The sequence below is a fragment of the Melanerpes formicivorus genome, unplaced genomic scaffold (genome assembly GCF_026170545.1).
Source record: "Melanerpes formicivorus ecotype bairdi unplaced genomic scaffold, bMelFor1.0.p_v2 SCAF_2, whole genome shotgun sequence".
Lineage (NCBI taxonomy): Eukaryota > Metazoa > Chordata > Aves > Piciformes > Picidae > Melanerpes > Melanerpes formicivorus.
Window position 1 is genome coordinate 8,174,086 of NW_027142354.1, and position 17,735 is coordinate 8,191,820.

Below are 17,735 nucleotides of genomic sequence, written 5' to 3' on the forward strand. Positions count from 1 at the left end.
TGTCCCTGCCCATGGCAGGGGGGTTGGAACTAGATGATCCTTGTGGTCCCTTCCAACCCTGAATGATACTACGATACTATCCCTTCAGTACCAAACAATGTTGCTTGAAATATACATTTCTTAAAGCATTTGTGCGAGAAGAGGCAGTGACTGGGCTCCTGCTTACAGTGGAACATGCCATGTGTGCGGCAGCAGCAGCAATCCTAACACAGGACTGCCGGACTGGGTCACGACCAGCGCCGACTGCTCCGTTCAGCCAGACTGCACACAGAGCAGCCAAGCCAGGGATCAAGGTGTAACAAGATCAAGTGGCCTAAGGGCAAGTAGCCTCACAGGAAATAAACGGGCATGTGCCATGAGTATTCACACCATCCGACCCACAAACTGGATCAGATCTCTTGCTGGTTTGCTGCCAAAGGTGCTACCGCAGGCAATGGGATAAAGCCTGGATCAGCTGGCAAAAGCAGAGTACCACGAGCCCACTGCAGACAGCTGCTTCCAGCCTGCTGGAAGCCACGAGAAAACCAAATCAAACCAAACCAAAACCTCGCCGCCTGCTGCGCGGCCTCGCCAGCTCCCGAGAGAGCTCTGAAGCAACGCGGTTGCTCGCGGGCAGTTCACGACGGATGCCCTGGCACAGCTGAAAGGCTCCCTGCGCCCGAACTGGGGCGCTGAGTCAGCGCCAACACTACAAAAGGCGGCGGGCACTAGCGGACTTCAGTGCCTCGGAGAAAGGGCCGGCGCGGTAACTGTCCGATTCGGCCACAGCGGGGCAGCCCGGAGCCGCCCGCTCACCCTCCTAGCCCCGGGCGGTGCTGGCGCTCTCAGCCAGCAGCGCCTCAGGGGGCGGCAGACGAAAGCGGAAGTACGCTGCTAGCGCGGCCCCCTTCCTCCCCTCCCGCCGTCGTGACTTCCGGTGGCCGCTCTAGCCGGCGCCGTGTCTATGCCCACGGCGTTGGGGGATGTTTATTGTCGTGGGGAGTCGGCCCAGGACCCGGAACGCCGCCGGGCGCCAGCGGCGGGGCGCCTAGCAACCGGCACCCCGCTCCGCCCCGCCCCGACCGCCGCCACCCGCCCAGCTGCCCGCCTGCCCGCACGGTAACGGCTGCCGCCCGCCGACGGGCCGCGCTCCTCCTCCCCACCGCCTCGGCCGACGCGGCCGTCGGGTCCCCGCGTGCACACCCCCCACCGCCCCGCTCCCACCCGTCCCTTCCCAGCTGAGGTGAGGGAGGCAGCATGGAGCCTCCTCCCGCTCCCCCGCCCCGCCTCGCTGCGGCCCTGCTGGCTCGTTCCGCCGCGGTCCGTTGCCCCCTGCGGCGGGCAGTGCGTGGCTGGGGCCGCCGTGTCGGAGAGAGGAAGGGGGCAGAGCATCCTCCCTGGGAAACGGCCCGTTCTCCGGCAGCCCGCGAGGTTTCCACGAGTCTTCCACCGGTTGCCCCTTCTCCCGACTCCCCGAAATAGCGTGCGCGGCCCCGGAGGCTTTGTAACGGCCCCGTCCCCTGTAGCGGCTCCCGGCGCCGCTCCAGGTAACGAAGCGCTTCATAAACCAGCGCTGCCGAGCGGCAGAGACCGGCGTGGCTAGGCCGCCTCTCCGGGTGCTTTGTTTTCGCAGGGACGGCCGGATAAGTTTTTGGCTGGGCTTAAAGGGGAAAAGAATGAGTTATTGGTTAACCTGAGTGTTGTGACACTGGTTCATGTAGAGCTTTGAGTGAGATTCCAGCTTGTGTGGATAGGAACAGTGCTTAAATTTCCTCAGTCGAGGCAGGCAAATCGTAGATGTTTGACTGCTAGAGGGACGAGAGGCTTACCTGTTGTGTTACGATATTTTGTAACAGCAAACCAGATTTGTATTTCTTTGCAATGTTTTATCAAGTTCTAATGGCCACCTAACCAATCGATTCATACTTTTGACATACTTTTGACAGCCTTCCACGCATCATGAAGATCCGAAGGATTGTTCTTAATGCTTGCTGTTTGGCTGTAACTGGATGTTGTAAGGGAAAGATGACACTAAATTGGATGCGAGTGAATCTTGCTTTGAATATGGATAGACCTTTTTTGATGAGAAAGATATGAGGAAAATCTTTATGAATTATTTAAAAATAAGCTTCTTGGTCTTGTTCTATAAACTGAGTTTATTCCTGTCGCTGGATTTGTATTGGAAGATCCTGGGTCCATGGGAATGAAGTAGGCATATCTGGGAGGTTTGACAGGATTGGGCATTTGTGCCCTACTTGCTTATCATATAGCTGGTATCATCATTCTGTGCATTGGTCTAAGTGGACAGACTTTGGCAGTGGTTTTATGTGTGCTTGGAAATTTTCTCCTTTTCCCCCATACTTGTTTCATTCTGTAGGAAGTTGTCGTGACTGTGCAAATCTTGGAAGGTGAGACTATTAACTTCAAAATGGCCTTTTGCTTTAGGGACAATTTAACTTGCCACTAGAGACAAGAAGAAGTAAAAGCATGTCCCATTTGCTCATCGGCTGTAACTGGAAAGTTGTTTGGACCAGAGGATTTTCTGTAAGAACAGTAGTAGCTGTAGCTCTCAGGTCTGGGGAGGCATTCACCTGCTACCCTGACCATTTCTTATCTAAGAATTCAAGCAAATTTCAGAGATTTGTCACCTCCAGCATTCCATATGGACCTGCTTCCTGAGGGGCTGAACAGAGATCTTTAAAAATGTGCTTCCGTGGATGGATGCAATCGCCTCTTCTTCTTCCTGATGGACTTTATTTTGTGCACTCTCTGTTCTCATATGGAAGCCTCCTGTGAAGACTCCTGTTAGCTTTTTTCTAAAATGCTCTTTAAGCACTAGTTTGATGAATGCCTGTGGTGCAGCAGTGATAGATATCCCTTCAGCTGGGCTGTTGGAACTGTTGGTGGAGTTGGTGAACTGCTTTGGAGCAAAATTAAAAATAACCCGTGGAAGTTGCTTATACTTAGACTGCTGGTAAAAAAGGTGTTTATTAAACTGTTCTGACACTAACATAACCATTGTTAGATACCCCTCATCTACCTTTATAGCTCTGAGTTTCTTGGATCAAAGGTAGCCAAAAGCTTAAAATACTTTGTTTATATACTCCATCCCAAGTGCCTTTCCCCTCTCTTTGATGGTGATAGCGTGGTTGTTTTGGAACTTTTGAAGGCAGAGAGTGCTGGCTTTTTTTAGATTGTAAGCTTTCAGGGCAGGATGATTATCTTCATGTGTTTTTATGTAGTATCTAAAATAGTGTGGCTGTCTCCTAACTGGGGGTGCCTGGGTAGTGCTTTGTTTAAGAACCTTCTTCCAAAGTCTTTCTTATTCTGGGAAGTTTCTCATGTTTCAGTGTAGAATACATTACAGTGTCAAATATCCTTGAGTTAGGTTTTGTGGGTTTTATGTGTATTACCATGCTTTACTTATCTACTTTTTTTCGTTCTTTCCTCTTTTTTTTTTTTCTTCTTGAGGTAATATTCCAGATATATCCCTGAAATTTATGTTGGAAAGGAAGAACAAACTTTAAAAAAATTACTTAATAAAACTATGCAAACTCTTGCAAAGATGTATTTAGCTTTTTTCATCCTTGAGGCAGATTGTGTTATACTCATGTAAGATGTTGAAATCAAAGCAGACTAGTTTCTGGTGCTGGAGAATACTGAATGCAATACATAAGTTTAAAGAAATGCACATACAGACAAGTAAATTATTTTCTATTCAATTTTAGCTTGTTACTAGATCAGCATTAGCTAGGAATAGATATTTTTAGAAATGAGATTTAAGGTGCCAGAATTCTAAGGTTCAGATGGGAGACTCTTCGAGCAAAATTAATCAACAAAACTTAGGCTGAGCTTAATAAAATCCACTTGGGCATTTGCAAATCCAGAACTGAAAAGAATAAGATACTTGGTTTCTCTGCAGTCCCTCTGTTCTGCAAGTGTAAATGCATAAATATGGAATAGTAACAGGCTTATGGCAAGCTGTTGCATGCCTCTGAATGTATTTGTAAAACCACGGGAGCATTCCCCCCCCGTTTTGCAGATAGGAGATAGAAATGCAGAAATTCAGATTTTGAGATATAAATTAACAGATCATGCAGCAGGGATATAGTAGTGTGCAGCAATAGCACAGTGACAAGAGAAAACTGGGAAAGAGAAGACTGTTGTGCAGGACTTCTGTGTTCCAGCTAGTCATGCTACTGGCCATAGGCATGCATAAGAACTGCATATGGTTTTGATTTCTTGGTTTCTTTCTTTTTAAAGAGAACAAGTTTATACCTTGTTTTTTAATAAACATGTTCTTCAGATATTTTTTTTTCTGCAGTGCATGTATTATTTTTTTTTTTAAGTTTAGCTTGCTTCTTTTCACATGGTTTCTATGCATTTGTATTTCTTGGAGACTTCCCAAAGAAAGGCAGCAGGATGTCTTTTCTCTGATTTTTTTTCCTTTGTTGTTGTACAATGTGAGACATTAACATAAATGTTCAAGACAGAAGTTGTAATAAGGTTGTGCTCACTCACTTCTTGAACAGAAGTATCCCAATCTAGAAACATTCTCATTTACCTATGCCTTTGAACTATCCCTTGGAAGAGGCTAACGTTGTGTTTCTATACTAAATGGAATGGGTGCATTCAAAATTATTAACACTTAGATTCAGGTCCAGTGTTTAGCATCAGCAAATAAAAAGTTTTCTCCATACAGATTAGAAAAACTTGGCAATTAGTATTTGAAATGTTCAATATTCAAGTGGGTTTAGCAATGAAATTACCTCAAGTGTAATGTTACCTGAAGTAACATTAAAGGCAGTTTTCGGTATTTTTATGCTGTGTTCCGCTACAGCTTCTCCAAGAAATGATGTCCCTTTCGAAGTGAATGTCACAAAACACATTAGCTAGAGCTCAAATTAAATTTCTGTTGTCTTGAGCTTTCAGAACATGGTAATGAAAATGGGGGCACACTGCTGTAAAACTGTGTCGTTTTTCTCCCATTAAAACCTGTGAGAGTAAACTCTACTTCTAAGCAAGGTACACCATCATTGCTGAAAACATCCTTACTGACAGCTAGCTTCACAGCGTGGTGGTGTTCTTTTTGTTGTCTGTGGATCCCTGTTTCAGGAGAGATCTTTTCCTTTTAAATTTTAATTTTCCTCTCTTTCAGCCACCTTTTCCTTTGTTCAGAATAAGCACATGACTTTTCTCCCCTGATGTAAGACAAGCCATCAGAATTTTATGAGGACATTGTCATACAGTATTACGGCTCGCTTAGCAGTTAGCAACCTTTCAACGGTGTTATGTGTGGCATTGATATTAATTCAGAGTGTAGAGATGGAGGGTGCCAGCAGAAACCTGCTGATAATTGGGAGACGCTGCTGATCTGAGGCATCTTGTTTTCGCATATAGCAATCGCTCCTGGGTTCCAGTAAGTGAACTCGGTGAGAGCCAAGAGTTGGAGCCAGGGTGGAACACAAATGCCTCTCTGAGGATGCCACGGGTTCCAGCTCTGAGCTGGCCCTGCCTGCATGCCATTCAAAATCTGCACATGTGCTATCTTTGGATCTAGTGCCATAAATTGCTAACCCAATCTGTAGTAGTCCGTCAAAACCAGATGGGAAAAGTAATTTCTAACTTTGGGAATTTATATAATTTTTAGTTTAAAAAGAAGGTTCCAGGAATACTAATTAGTTACTCTTTGTTCTTCTCTTTGCCTGCTTTTCCCCCCCAAGACCTACACATAGCCTTTGGTTTTTTTCTGCTTTTCTCTTGCTGTTTCTTCTTCTTCTTCTGTGTTTTCATCCCTCTTGTTTTTTTTTTTTACATTGGACAAGGCAACAATTACAGAATAATTCTTTCAGCTGGGAACAAGCTGCACAGTGGAAGCAGCAACTGTCACAGCAGTTGTCCGAGTACATTATGCACACCTGCCTTGTAGTTTATTCTGTGTTGTTGGTGAATTGTAGTCGAAAGTGCACTTTGAGTGAGTTTGATTAGAGACTATGGCATGATGTTTAGAAAGTCATAGTCAGATGAAAATACTTGTAACATTAATTTTGTATCTTGAAGATTTGTGATATAGCATGTAAGGCCAAAACAGTTGAGGTGATACAAGTACAATGCAGCCTATTTACATATATTGCTGTTCTCTTTGCATAGTCTCCTGCTACCTCCATGGCAGTAACTATGTGGAGCATTTCATATATCTGACTATTTTTCTTTGATTTTTATTTTTCTATTGTGTTCCTTTTGGATGAAATGCTACTAAAATTTTAGTTGAATGGATCAAGATAATACTGCCCCTGTCTCTTAGGCTATGTTCCTCTGCTCCTGGAGTAAACCCAGGATTTTTACATTGTTCTACAAAGAAAAAATACTGAACAAACTATTTTGATAGAAGTCCTTTGTACTGTATACCAGGTATAATCTTGCTCTTTTCTCCTCTCCTTTCACCAAATACTTCACTTGAGACTTGAGATGTCAAGCAGCCTCAGGCTGGGCTGAATGGTAGCCAAACTCTTCATCTCATGAGCATTCTCCCCAGTTGAGGGGTGTTAGAAGTGTCACCTTCAATGTGCACAGGCAGACTGGACACTTCCTGGTGCCTTAGGTGTGCTGTGCATGCAGTGGGCAGCCATCCTGTGCCTTCATGATTCACTCATCCTTTTCCTCAAAGCCACTCGGTTTTGCCCTGCACGTACAATGCTCTCATTCTGTGCAGTTCCTGTGGGCAGTACAGAAGGGAGTGAGAGGCCACTGCAGCTCAGCCCAGGCTGTTACTGCCACCAGGACATTTTGTATAGTTTGCATTGTGCTATTATACTGGGAGAGATAGGCCAAGAGTGCTGGATGAAGATGGGAAAGCTGTGATAGCAAGCTGTCTACAGGGCTGCAGTTTGTGTAACCCATTGTTAGTTCAAAGTTACTTAGCAGGCTCATCCATTCCAACACAAATGTCAAGCTGTTCAGAATTATCAACTTCAGCAGTCAGAGAAATGTGTTTTCCTGAGGTGTCTAATGACATCCTCAAATGAGTTGAGGAAAGATTATCCACTGGAGCTATGGAAAAAGTTTCAGTAATCTTTACTGTGTCCTTAATATAGTTGGTAAGAGTTGCAACATATTTAACTGGCAAGTTTAAATATTATATATATGTATGCACACTTCATTTCTGTTAAGTCTGGCAACATGGCTTTAAACAAGTAACCTATTTTCTAGCATACAGACACCCACCCTCCCCACACACAGTTAACTTAGATGAGTCAGAGTGTAATCACTTCTGCTTTTTGTCTCATTTAAAGGAAGGATGTATACAGTGGCATTAGTAGGCCATTTTCTCCTGCTGTGTTTAACTCTATACTTTTCATTTCTCAGGATGTGATCTTCACGGTGAGCTGGTGGGAAAACTGAGTTGTAAATCACCCCAATGGATGCGGACAGTGATGTTGCATTGGACATTTTAATCACAAATGTAGTGTGTGTTTTTAGAACAAGATGTCATTTAAACTTGAGGAAGATCGCGCTAGAGGGTGCAAATGTGATTTACAAGCGTGATGTTGGGGTAAGAGATTTAATGTATCTCAGTTACCTGTTTTTAAGAATATTCCTCAAGATAAACATGTTTTTTTTCATCTGCTACCTGTGTATGGTGGATAGAGAAAAACACAGCTTGATTTCAGAATTTCTGTTATGTTGGACATTTGGTGTGTCATATACTAAACATGCAGTAGGATGAGCGGGTAAATAGTGTCTCAAAAGACTGCAGATAGTGAAGTGAATGTTTAGTATAAGAGGAGATGAGAACTCTTATACCTCAGGGTCAGTATCATCTGCTTTGTGATAATTTTGTCAAGAGAATAGATCCTGATGAGAAGGCAGCAGTTTGGGAGTCACTGTAATAAGGAAAAAAAAACAGTACAATTCTCAGGGCTTTCAGCATTTTATTCAGAGGAGAATAGTTTCATTTAATCTATTTTGTGAATGCTGAAACTGGCTGAGATATTACATGCATATTTTGCCCTTCTCAGGAGCTGGGTTTGGTTTTGTTTGTTGGTTTTGTAGTTTGTGGGTTGTTGTTGGTTTTGTTTAATTACTGAAAGAGATGAAGGGACAGTTCAGGGTTATAAAAAATGAAGGAAGTATTAGTGTAACAGTTGATTTGTCTAACAATTTGTTTGCTTATTTATCTATTTTCCAGTGTGAAATTGAACTACCACTAATTCCCAGCTCTTCCATTTCTGTTTTTCTTTTTTAGAAAGTATTAATGAAGCTTAGGAAACCTAGGATTACGGCCACAATTTGGTCCTCAGGAAAAGTTATTTGCACAGGAGCCACAAGGTGAGCTTGTGAGGATTCTTTCTTTAGCTGTAAATGCTTGTCTATTTGAAAGCAATGAAGAAGATGGCAAGAGGCAGCATTGCCACTGCTGAGATTCACTCACATTGGGTTACACATAGATCCTTGCCAAGCTGCATGGTTAGGAGGAAATTTTGTGTGTGAAATGTCTACATCACAGTGAGTTGAAATCTTAAGCAACATCAGTTCAGCCTTGTGGGAGACCAGCAGTGAAAATTATTTTATGAAGATAATCCTAGAGACTTTATTTGACAGGTCTGTTAAGAATTCTGGGTTTAGCCAGAGCTTGGAACTTGGGAAGGGATGACATTTTTTGAGGGAGAGATATCTCTTTCATGAAAACCTACCTGAATTTAACTGAGTTCTACAGTATTGAGGGACTAGAAAGAAGCAAATGCAGATTGTCAGGTTAGATGCATCTGAGACTTGCTAAGTTCTTAAGAGCTGAGTTCTTTTAAGTTATGTCCATTGTGGAATAAGGGCAAGGTACAGTAATAAACTTGCATACCTTCTATTCCTGGTCTTTGTTTCAAAATAGAAGATGATTTTCAGAATGTTAACTCCAGACTAGCCTTGATTGTATTTGTCTCCTAAGAGTATTTAAGTATCATGTGTGATCAAAATACATCTCCCACTTCAGCTGGGGCCAAGTGTGAAGATACTGTTCAAATGGGGCATAAAGAACCCATCTGGATAGTTAAATTGTAATGTGTACATTAGGCTAAAATGAGGACTGTCCATGTGATCATGGCTCATGCACTATGCATTCTTTTGTAGTCTTGAGTAGCTATTGTGGTATGTGTGCACACAAGCATACAGTCTGTTTCTGTTAATGATAGATTCTTTTCTCTCCTTTATAGTGAAGAAGAAGCTAAATTTGGTGCCAGACGATTAGCTCGTAGTCTGCAGAAACTAGGTTTTCAGGTAATTCTAATGAAAAAACACTTTAATGACTTCAGCAAGGCTGGTAGTCCATTTATTAGAAAGAAGCAAAGAAAGAAAAAGGAGGGAGCATAACAATTATTTAGCAGTGAACATGTTTTCCCTCAGATACCCCTTTTGTGTCTGCATACACTTTCCAGATGCTGGTTAAAGAGGAGCTGATTTATTTTTGTGGCTTTGAGTTTCCTTTGGCAGCTCAGAGCAGTGCTTCTTTGCTGGCTAATGAACAACAAAACTTGTTTAATAAATGAACCACCTACAGATGTTTCTTGGACAGCATTTACAATATCTTGAAAGATTTATTTGGAGGAGGTGCTGAAGAGCATGAATCTTAACTGTCGTTTGAGCATCATATTCCTCGTTTCTGATGAAATAGCTGATATATGTCTGTTGTGTTAAGTGCAAGTTTGAGCTGTCATTAAAGGGGGCAGAAATGCTTCTCCACTGTCAGGTGGCAGAGCAGGAAATAAACCAAATAAAATACTTTGGACATGAAACCCCTCTTTTTTTCTGGCTGTGGGTTAACATTACCAGGCACACACTGCCATTTGCATTTCATAGTAAAGGCTGAAAACCAGCAACACAAATGACTTAAAATGACATATTTAAGTACTCTAAAGCTTTCTGGCATTCACTTGTGCTGTTTATGGACAGGTAGTTAAATAGACACAGTGCCTGTTCTTCGGCAGGCAGGAGCTAGCTGTGGTTGTAGTAAATAAAGGCAGTGGTGATGGCATCCTGGTAATGCTGCATCAGACCCAAGCAGAAGTTGGACACTGTTACGAATACATACATGATACTCAGCCACTTGAAGTTGGAATGGTGATGTGAACAGTGCTTCCAGGGTAGATGCACAAAGTTTTGTTATAAAGTGAACAGTTTAAGTGGAACATATTTTGAAGATTACATTGATAGTTGACCTTTTATAAGGACAAATTGCTTCTATTGGTAGTATCCCTCTAAAAAGTTTTGACTGAGGAATGGTCATTTTAAGTTCAGGCAATCTCAGAAAATGAACAAAAGTTTCTTCAGTGATATTGCCAGCACTGACTTCTCAGCACTGTTATTTGTTGCTTTGTTGTCATCTGAAATAGCTGTGATAAAGAATAATTGAAAGCCAGAAGTTTGAGCTGGGTTTCAGAAAAACAGCTTGGTGTACTGGCCACTGGAAATTTGAAACAAAGGAGTTACCAACCTGTTTGTTATTTTTAGCTTTGATAAAAATGTTATGTGGCAATAAGGCATCAAAGAAGTTTTCAAATTGTGTAGGATTCTTGTAACAATGAAGTTTATGCTTTTTCCCTGCTGATTTTAGTGTTCCATGAGCTATTTAATTTAGTTTGCTTTCTATTTGTAGGTGTTTGGTAGAGCAATATGAACAGTTTCTCTCTTAGGCTGTACTATAACCATATAGTGTAACTGTGTAGTATCTGCTTCACAGTTACTGTACCATAGAAGGATAATGGAAGCAGTTGGAGTATGTTAAGTACTGTTGAGATTCCTATTTGAAATAAATTAATCACATTTTCATTTTGAAGTATCAGCAAAACAATTCTAATTAATGCACTTCCTTGCTGTAAACTGAATTTCTGATGTCTTTTTCCCCTCTCTTTTGAAAAGGTAATTTTCACAGATTTTAAAGTTGTGAATGTTTTAGCAGTGTGCAACATGCCCTTTGAGATCAGATTGCCAGAATTCACGAAGAATAACAGACCTCATGCTAGGTACAGTAAGATTTTATTGTCTTGGCATACTTGTTAAGTTTTTCTTTCTCAGTTCTAGATCTGTCTTTTTTACCTTTTATTTTGTTTTCTAGTTATGAACCAGAACTTCATCCTGCCGTATGTTACAGAATAAAAACTCTCCGAGCTACCTTACAGATTTTTTCCACAGGCAGTATCACAGTTACAGGTATTTTGATGTCAAAAATAAATGTTTTAACTTGTTGGGAATAGTTAACTTCAGGGCCAGTAGCTGTAGGGAAGGAAGATGTTTAAAACAGATATGTTGAAGAGATTTTGTTTCCCAGTGCTAGCACATAGTTTTGGTTTTGAGTGCAAGTTCAGGAAGAGTTGGAGAGGAAGTGTTCTTATTGGCAGGTTCAGAAATTACTTTGACTGGAAGTACATAGCCTCTTTTTTATATAAAAATGAAAGTGAGATAGGACTTGGGAATTCAGGGGTTTATTGTTTATTGAAATATTAGAATTGTCTTTCTTTTACTGGGTCACAGTGCAGCATAGCATTTTGTCATAAGTGAGGTTAACTAACACTTGCAATTCTTCACATTTGTATCATAGTATCATTCAGGGTTGGAAGGGACCACAAGGATCATCTAGTTCCAACCCCCCTGCCATGGGCAGGGACACCCCACACTAGATGAGGCTGGACAGAGCCTCATCCAGCCTGGTCTTAAACACCTCCAGGGACGGGGCCTCGACCACCTCCCTGGACAGCCCATTCCAGGGTTTCACCACTCTCATGGTGAAGAACCTCCTCCTCACATCCAGCCTGAATCTCCCCACCTCCAGCTTCATTCCATTCCCCCTAGTCCTATCACTACCTGAGATCCTGAGAAGTCCTTCCCCAGCCTTCCTGTAGGCCCCCTTCAGATACTGGAAGGCCACAATTAGGTCACCTCAGAGCCTTCTCTTCTGCAGACTGAACAGCCCCAACTCCCTCAGTCTGTCCTCATAGGAGAGGTTGTGCTCTCTTCTGTTAAGACTCAACTGAAAGAGAACCACTAGATGGTTCTAGTCATCAATGATTTTTTTTCCATGTAATGAGGGACTTGATTGTCCTGGCTCTTGGAGATGCCATGCCACATTTTCCCCCTCTTTTCTTAATTTTTGTCTTCCACCCTTGGCTGTGTTTGCTTGTGATGTGTCCACCACAGGTTTCCAGATACGAAAAGTCAAGATTGTTGGGGGTTTTTTTTTGAGAGTAGAGTAACAGTTAAAATGACACAAAACAAACCCCCATCACTTTATATATTTCTACAACCCTGTATCTTTCTCTAACACTGGCATTTCTGTAATAACAGTCAAATTTAAGGAAGATGCAGTATCTGCACAGAAGGCAGATAGCAGTCACCAGGCTTGGTTTAGGCCAGTGTTTAACTCAACAGGTTAGAAAATAGAGGAAGAATCCTATTCCATTCCATTTCCTGACTGAGCATGTAAATTAAAACAATATTCTCATAATTACTTGAAGCAATTTACTCATTTGTGATTTTTGGGAACCATTTAGAATAGTTCTCTATACTTGGAAGAAACTTTGGAAGTATTAAGGTGAGGCAAAAAAAAATCCCTGAGTTCACAGGCATCAAAGCATGTGAGAAATTGCTATTTTCATTTATCTGCATCACCAAACTTCTATCCAGGATGAATTTCTGGCATGCTACTGCTCACTTATTTTCAATCATAATTGTTCATTGCATAAATTGCTCTAGTAAGTTCATTCTTCTTTTTCTTTCCCCAAATGCTTGTAGATCATGTTAGATAACCTTCAGATGCTTCATCCTGAGGCAATAACCATTCCGTGACTTGCAGGTTTTACCTTAAGACCAATGGTGAATCCATTTGCAAAATCTAGAGTAAAGAGGTAGAGTCTGTACACATGAAAACTAAGATAGCCTGGCTTGAAACATATTTGGGTTACACCAGGAATTATTTAGCAGTAGATTTTGTTGGTAGACGTTTAAAACGTTGTACAAAAATGGCTAGGCTTTCAGTAATAAAAATTCCTAGAAGATTAGCTTAAGTATTTATTTTGCCTCTGCCTTCTGGGCTGACTGCTTAAGCCAGTAAATCAAAAAGCCCCCAAGTTGTTATGAAATTAAATTACAGTATTATTTTTAGTCTAATTGACTGGTGTAGAACATCTTGTAGATTCCGTGCCGGAGTCTTTTCTTGGAAGTAACAGTAATCAGAGGAACACTTTGAGTTGGGAGAAATGGGGGAGAAACTATTTGTGTTTACAGTATAAAGTACCTAAAAATGTTCATGTTGTTTTGAAGATACTATTGTTTTCATTTCTGTTTCCCTAATTGTTCTCTTCCCGCTATTTCTGTTATTTTCAATGTGTCTCAGGGCCAAACGTAAAGGCTGTTGCCAGTGCCGTGGAACAGATTTACCCATTCGTGTTTGAAAGCAGGAAGTAAATTTTATAATTCACCACTTGATGGTTAGGTTCCCTAACCAAGCACCTTTAAAGACTGCTGCACATTGGAGTAAAAGCAAAAAAAAAAGGAAAACTGGACCAATCATAGCAGAGGATTAAGGACTTTTACTTGCTCATGGCCACAGTGTAGACTCCAGTTCTTTTGGATTTTACTCTTAACAGTGCTGTATTGTAAAAATGGAAGTTTACAAGATATGAAATTGCTGCTTTTAAAAAGACATTCTATTTATTTTTGCAGTAATTTCTGTGTATTCATAAGCAAAGCTATCACGATGTGCACTACCTTTAAAACATTTTTTTTTTTCCTTTTTGGTTGGTTGTTTTTTTTCAGTTTGAGCTTGTGTTTTATTTGTGAATAGTCTTTTACATTTTTGTATGCTGAATATTGGGCACCAAAGAAGCTGTAAAAGTTATCTTTTTCACCTGATGAATGTGCACAAATAAAAGTTTGGAAACTATTTCTCTCCATACCCTGTTATATTCCTTTTCCCTTTTTCTATTACAGTTAAAATTGTATAGTTGCAAATTAATTTGAAACAATGTAAGAATAGTCTTTTGCTGATAACTTCTGTTTCTATTTGTAGTATGTGTAAGATTTTGTGTGTGGGTTAGATTGAACTCTCTAGTAGTTACGTATGTTTATCCGAAGATGAAACTTGGTTTGTTCCCAGTTCTCCGAACTACTTGCCCGACTTCAAGTATTTTCTTGCTGTTACATGACAAGAAGGCGTTTCCAGATGTAAAGATGTACAGCAAGTGTTTCCCTGTAGATGATGAGGAGACCTTACCAGCTGAAGAAGCTACTGTAGAAAAACCAACTGCCTTGTCCACCTGCTGGATGCAAAACGGAAAAAGTTACTGTGTAAACTTCAGTTTTCAGGAAGGTGGTGGTGTGCTTCAGCTCAAGAAGATGGTGTGGTCACACTAATCCAGCCGCAGCCTATTGCTGAATGATTAACACAGACCTTTTCTACACTCTTCTTACTGTATAATATTTTCCATGACAGGAGCTGCCAACAAGCAATGAAGCTTGATCGTGGCATGTATTATTCTTGGTATTAATCTTGGACTTGGAAGCCAGTAGATGTTTCTCTCAATAAGTGCACATTTGAAGCAAGAAGAGAGGTGAATGCTTAAAAATAACTGCAAATGATACTTTTAAAAAGTTACAATAAATATGTATAAATGTATGTATGTCTTTTTTATCCTATCTCCCTGGAGAGAAATGTTACACTTCTGTTGTGTGCTGCAAGGAATTTAGTGAGTATAAAAATAGTAAATCGTGAGCTGTCACTGTACCAGAAGTCATAGCTGCAAGAGAAAGGTGAAAGAACGTCCTGAAGAAGCACATGCCTATGATAATGTATTTGACCTGTCTGAGGTAATGGTTCAAATCTCTCAGAACAAAAAGAAGCAACAATTTGCCACAAGCCTTAAATGATAGATTCATAAAAGCCCTTTTAAGCAGCATAGGAAAGAAAAAACATAGAACCAGGAAATTACTAAGAGTCTTGATAAAGAACAGGGATGCTGATGTGCAAGCTTTCTAGTTTGTATAAAAGAGAATGTGGACCTCAAATTTTGTGAAAAGTCAGAGAAAGCAAAGGGTAGACCACCATTAGGAAATGCTGTTACCTTCTGCTTTTCCCTTTCATAGTATTTGAACAATGAACAAAGTTGTAATGGGTTTTGCAGGAACAAAGTATAGTCCTAAACGAATGAGAATTTGGCCATTACAACTACAGTAAGTATCTTAGATTAGGCTCGCTTCTTTTGTATCAAATTAACAAAGCACTAGAGTGCTACTAGTGAAATTCTCAAGCTTTTATAAAGCATATGTCTCCTAAATTTATCCATGAAGTAAGAGGAACATTTTGCTTTTTCATTAGCACTGTCACTTAGCATGAAATGTGCCTGTTAAAACAAAAATGAAAGGTAATAATGAGCTGCAATGTATTAAAATAAGAACTGTTTCTTTTGACATACTGGTTAGAGTCATGCTAGCAGTTTGAGGCCTTTGTAACAGACTGTAAGGGAGCAAAAAAAGCACAATACTAAACTTGCAGGGTAGTATTGTGAAAGAGAATAATAGCAAATAAAAGATTCCTTGAAATGTGTGCTCACCTATCCTAGTTCCAAGAGAACCTCAAACTGTTGGTGACAAATACACTTTAAAACCTCTGAGGAGGAAGGGCATTTGGGAGTGTACACTTAAACTTGGGGAAATTGCTCCTATTTCCTATCGCTCCCCTGCATCAGTAGGTCCCTGCCTCAGTCTGAAATAAGCCCTGCTGCTGGTGATGATTTTTACATGCATACAAACACCCACTTCCCCATCTTCAGAGGTTAGTCTTTGTTGCTTTGCCGTGCTGTGCTGCCCTTATCTAGGCTTTAGCTGTCAAATTCTGCAGTGTGCCCAGATGGCCAGGAGGGCCAATGGCATCCTGGCTGCATCAGGAACAGTGGAGTCCGCAGGAACAGGGGGGTCATTCTGCCCCTGTACACTGCACTGGTTAGGCCGCACCTCGAGTACTGTGTCCAGTTCTGGGCCCCTCAGCTTAGGAAGAATGTTGACTTGCTGAAGCATGTCCAGAGAAGGGCAACAAAGTTGGTGAGGGCTTTGGAACACAAGCCCTATGAGGAGAGACTGAGGGAGCTGGGGTTGCTTAGCCTGGATAAGAGGAGACTCAGGGGTGACCTTATTGCTGTCTACAACTGCCTGAAGGGTGATTGTAGACAGACAGAGGTTGGTCTCTTCTCCCGGGCAACCAGTACCAGAACAAGAGGACACAGTCTCAGGCTGTGTCAGGGGAGGTTTAGGCTGGAGGTTAGGAGGAAGTTTTACACAGAGAGAGTGATTGCCCATTGGAATGGGCTGCCTGAGGAGGTGGTGGAGTCACCATTGCTGGAGGTGTTCAGGAGGAGACTTGATAGGGTGGTTGGTTGCATGGTTTAGTTGGTTGGATGGTGTTGGATGATAGGTTGGACGTGATGATCTTGAAGGTCTCTTCCAGCCTGGTCTGGTCTAGTCTAGTCTATTCTGCAGTCATCATATAGACTCCAGGCCAGGCGGCATGCCCCCACTTGCTGGCTCTCACTTGCAGTCCGAGGAACAGCGGTTTGAATTAAACTTACCTGTCAATCAGTGAGGTCTTCTTCAATGACCATGTTTTCTAAAGCACTGTTCATCTGTCCATGGCTTCTAGTGGTGGCTCCCATACAAAACTACACGGTGCGCAGCTGTGGCACTAGCAGTGCCGTAAAAAGTTCGTGTTTCTTGAAGAGAAGAGTTGGTTCTATTTATACAGCCTACTAAGGGCTCCTTTTTCCAGCAGAATGATAACTCTGACTCATTGCTACCTTGTGAGTTGTCATAGCCGCTAGGTCTCTTTCTGCAGTTTCTAGCTCTTTTTTTTTTTGGTGTCATTCTCTGACTTGTAATTAGTGTTCCCAAAAAAATTTGCACTTACAGAACTGCATCCTGCTTTTTTCAGACTCTTCTCATGGATTTGTGAAGCTCTGAATTCCATTCCAGCCCAGTCTCTCCTGGTTTAGTATGGCCTGCAAATTTAATAAGCATATTCTGTTCTGTAGTCCAGACCATTAATGAAGACACTGAATAGTTTTAAATCTGGGACAAGTTATTTTGTGGAATGCTTCAGAGATCCAGGGATGTGACTTGTAAGACATGTCCTTGTTTCCACTTGTATTTTCAGTTGAGATTGTGACTGCCAGTTGTGTGTCATCAGATGTGCAGGCTTTGTTATAAAATACCAGTACAACTAGGGCTACCTTCAGAGGGTTAAATCTGTAGGGCTGTGATTAAAAACACAGCTATAACAATTCTAAAAGCCTTTGACTACAGCATCACCTTTTGGACATATCTGAAGCTAATAAGGTCTCTGCAGTTAAACCAGTGTTGAAATGATAGCTTCTTCAGAAAGATGATACTTTTACTGACAGAACAAGGGGACACAGTCTCAAGCTGCGCCAGGGGAAGTTTAGGCTCAAAGTGAGGAGAAAGTTCTTCACCGAGAGAGTCATTCGTCATTGGAATGGGCTGCCCAGGGAGGTGTTGGAGTCACCATCCCTGGAGGTGTTCAAGAGGAGATTGGACATGGCACTTGGTGCCATGGTCTAGTCATGAAGTCTGTGGTGACAGGTTGGACTCGATGATCCTCGAGGTCTCTTCCAACCTTAGTGATACTGTGATACTGTGACTTATTTCTGCAGTAAATAGATGTGGATGAGGGAAAGCTTAGAAGAAGTCACGATCAACCCAAAACC

General features: G+C 41.7%; 1 protein-coding gene across 2 annotated transcripts; it reads left to right on the forward strand.

The window, feature by feature from the left end:
* The first annotated feature begins 913 nt into the window (after positions 1 to 913).
* On the forward strand, positions 914 to 14,638 carry TBPL1 (TATA-box binding protein like 1). Of its 2 annotated transcripts, none has more exons than XM_068149830.1 (7): positions 914 to 1,098; positions 7,345 to 7,531; positions 8,225 to 8,307; positions 9,186 to 9,249; positions 10,888 to 10,991; positions 11,084 to 11,178; positions 13,358 to 14,638. In XM_068149830.1, exons 2-7 carry the CDS (start codon positions 7,397 to 7,399, stop codon positions 13,426 to 13,428), a joined length of 552 nt encoding a protein of 183 aa, XP_068005931.1. In that variant the 5' UTR covers positions 914 to 1,098; positions 7,345 to 7,396; the 3' UTR covers positions 13,429 to 14,638. The 2 variants fall into 2 exon arrangements, with proteins under 2 accessions (XP_068005931.1, XP_068005936.1); XM_068149835.1 differs by lacking the exon at positions 914 to 1,098 and adding an exon at positions 1,426 to 1,526.
* The last annotated feature ends 3,097 nt before the right edge of the window (positions 14,639 to 17,735 follow it).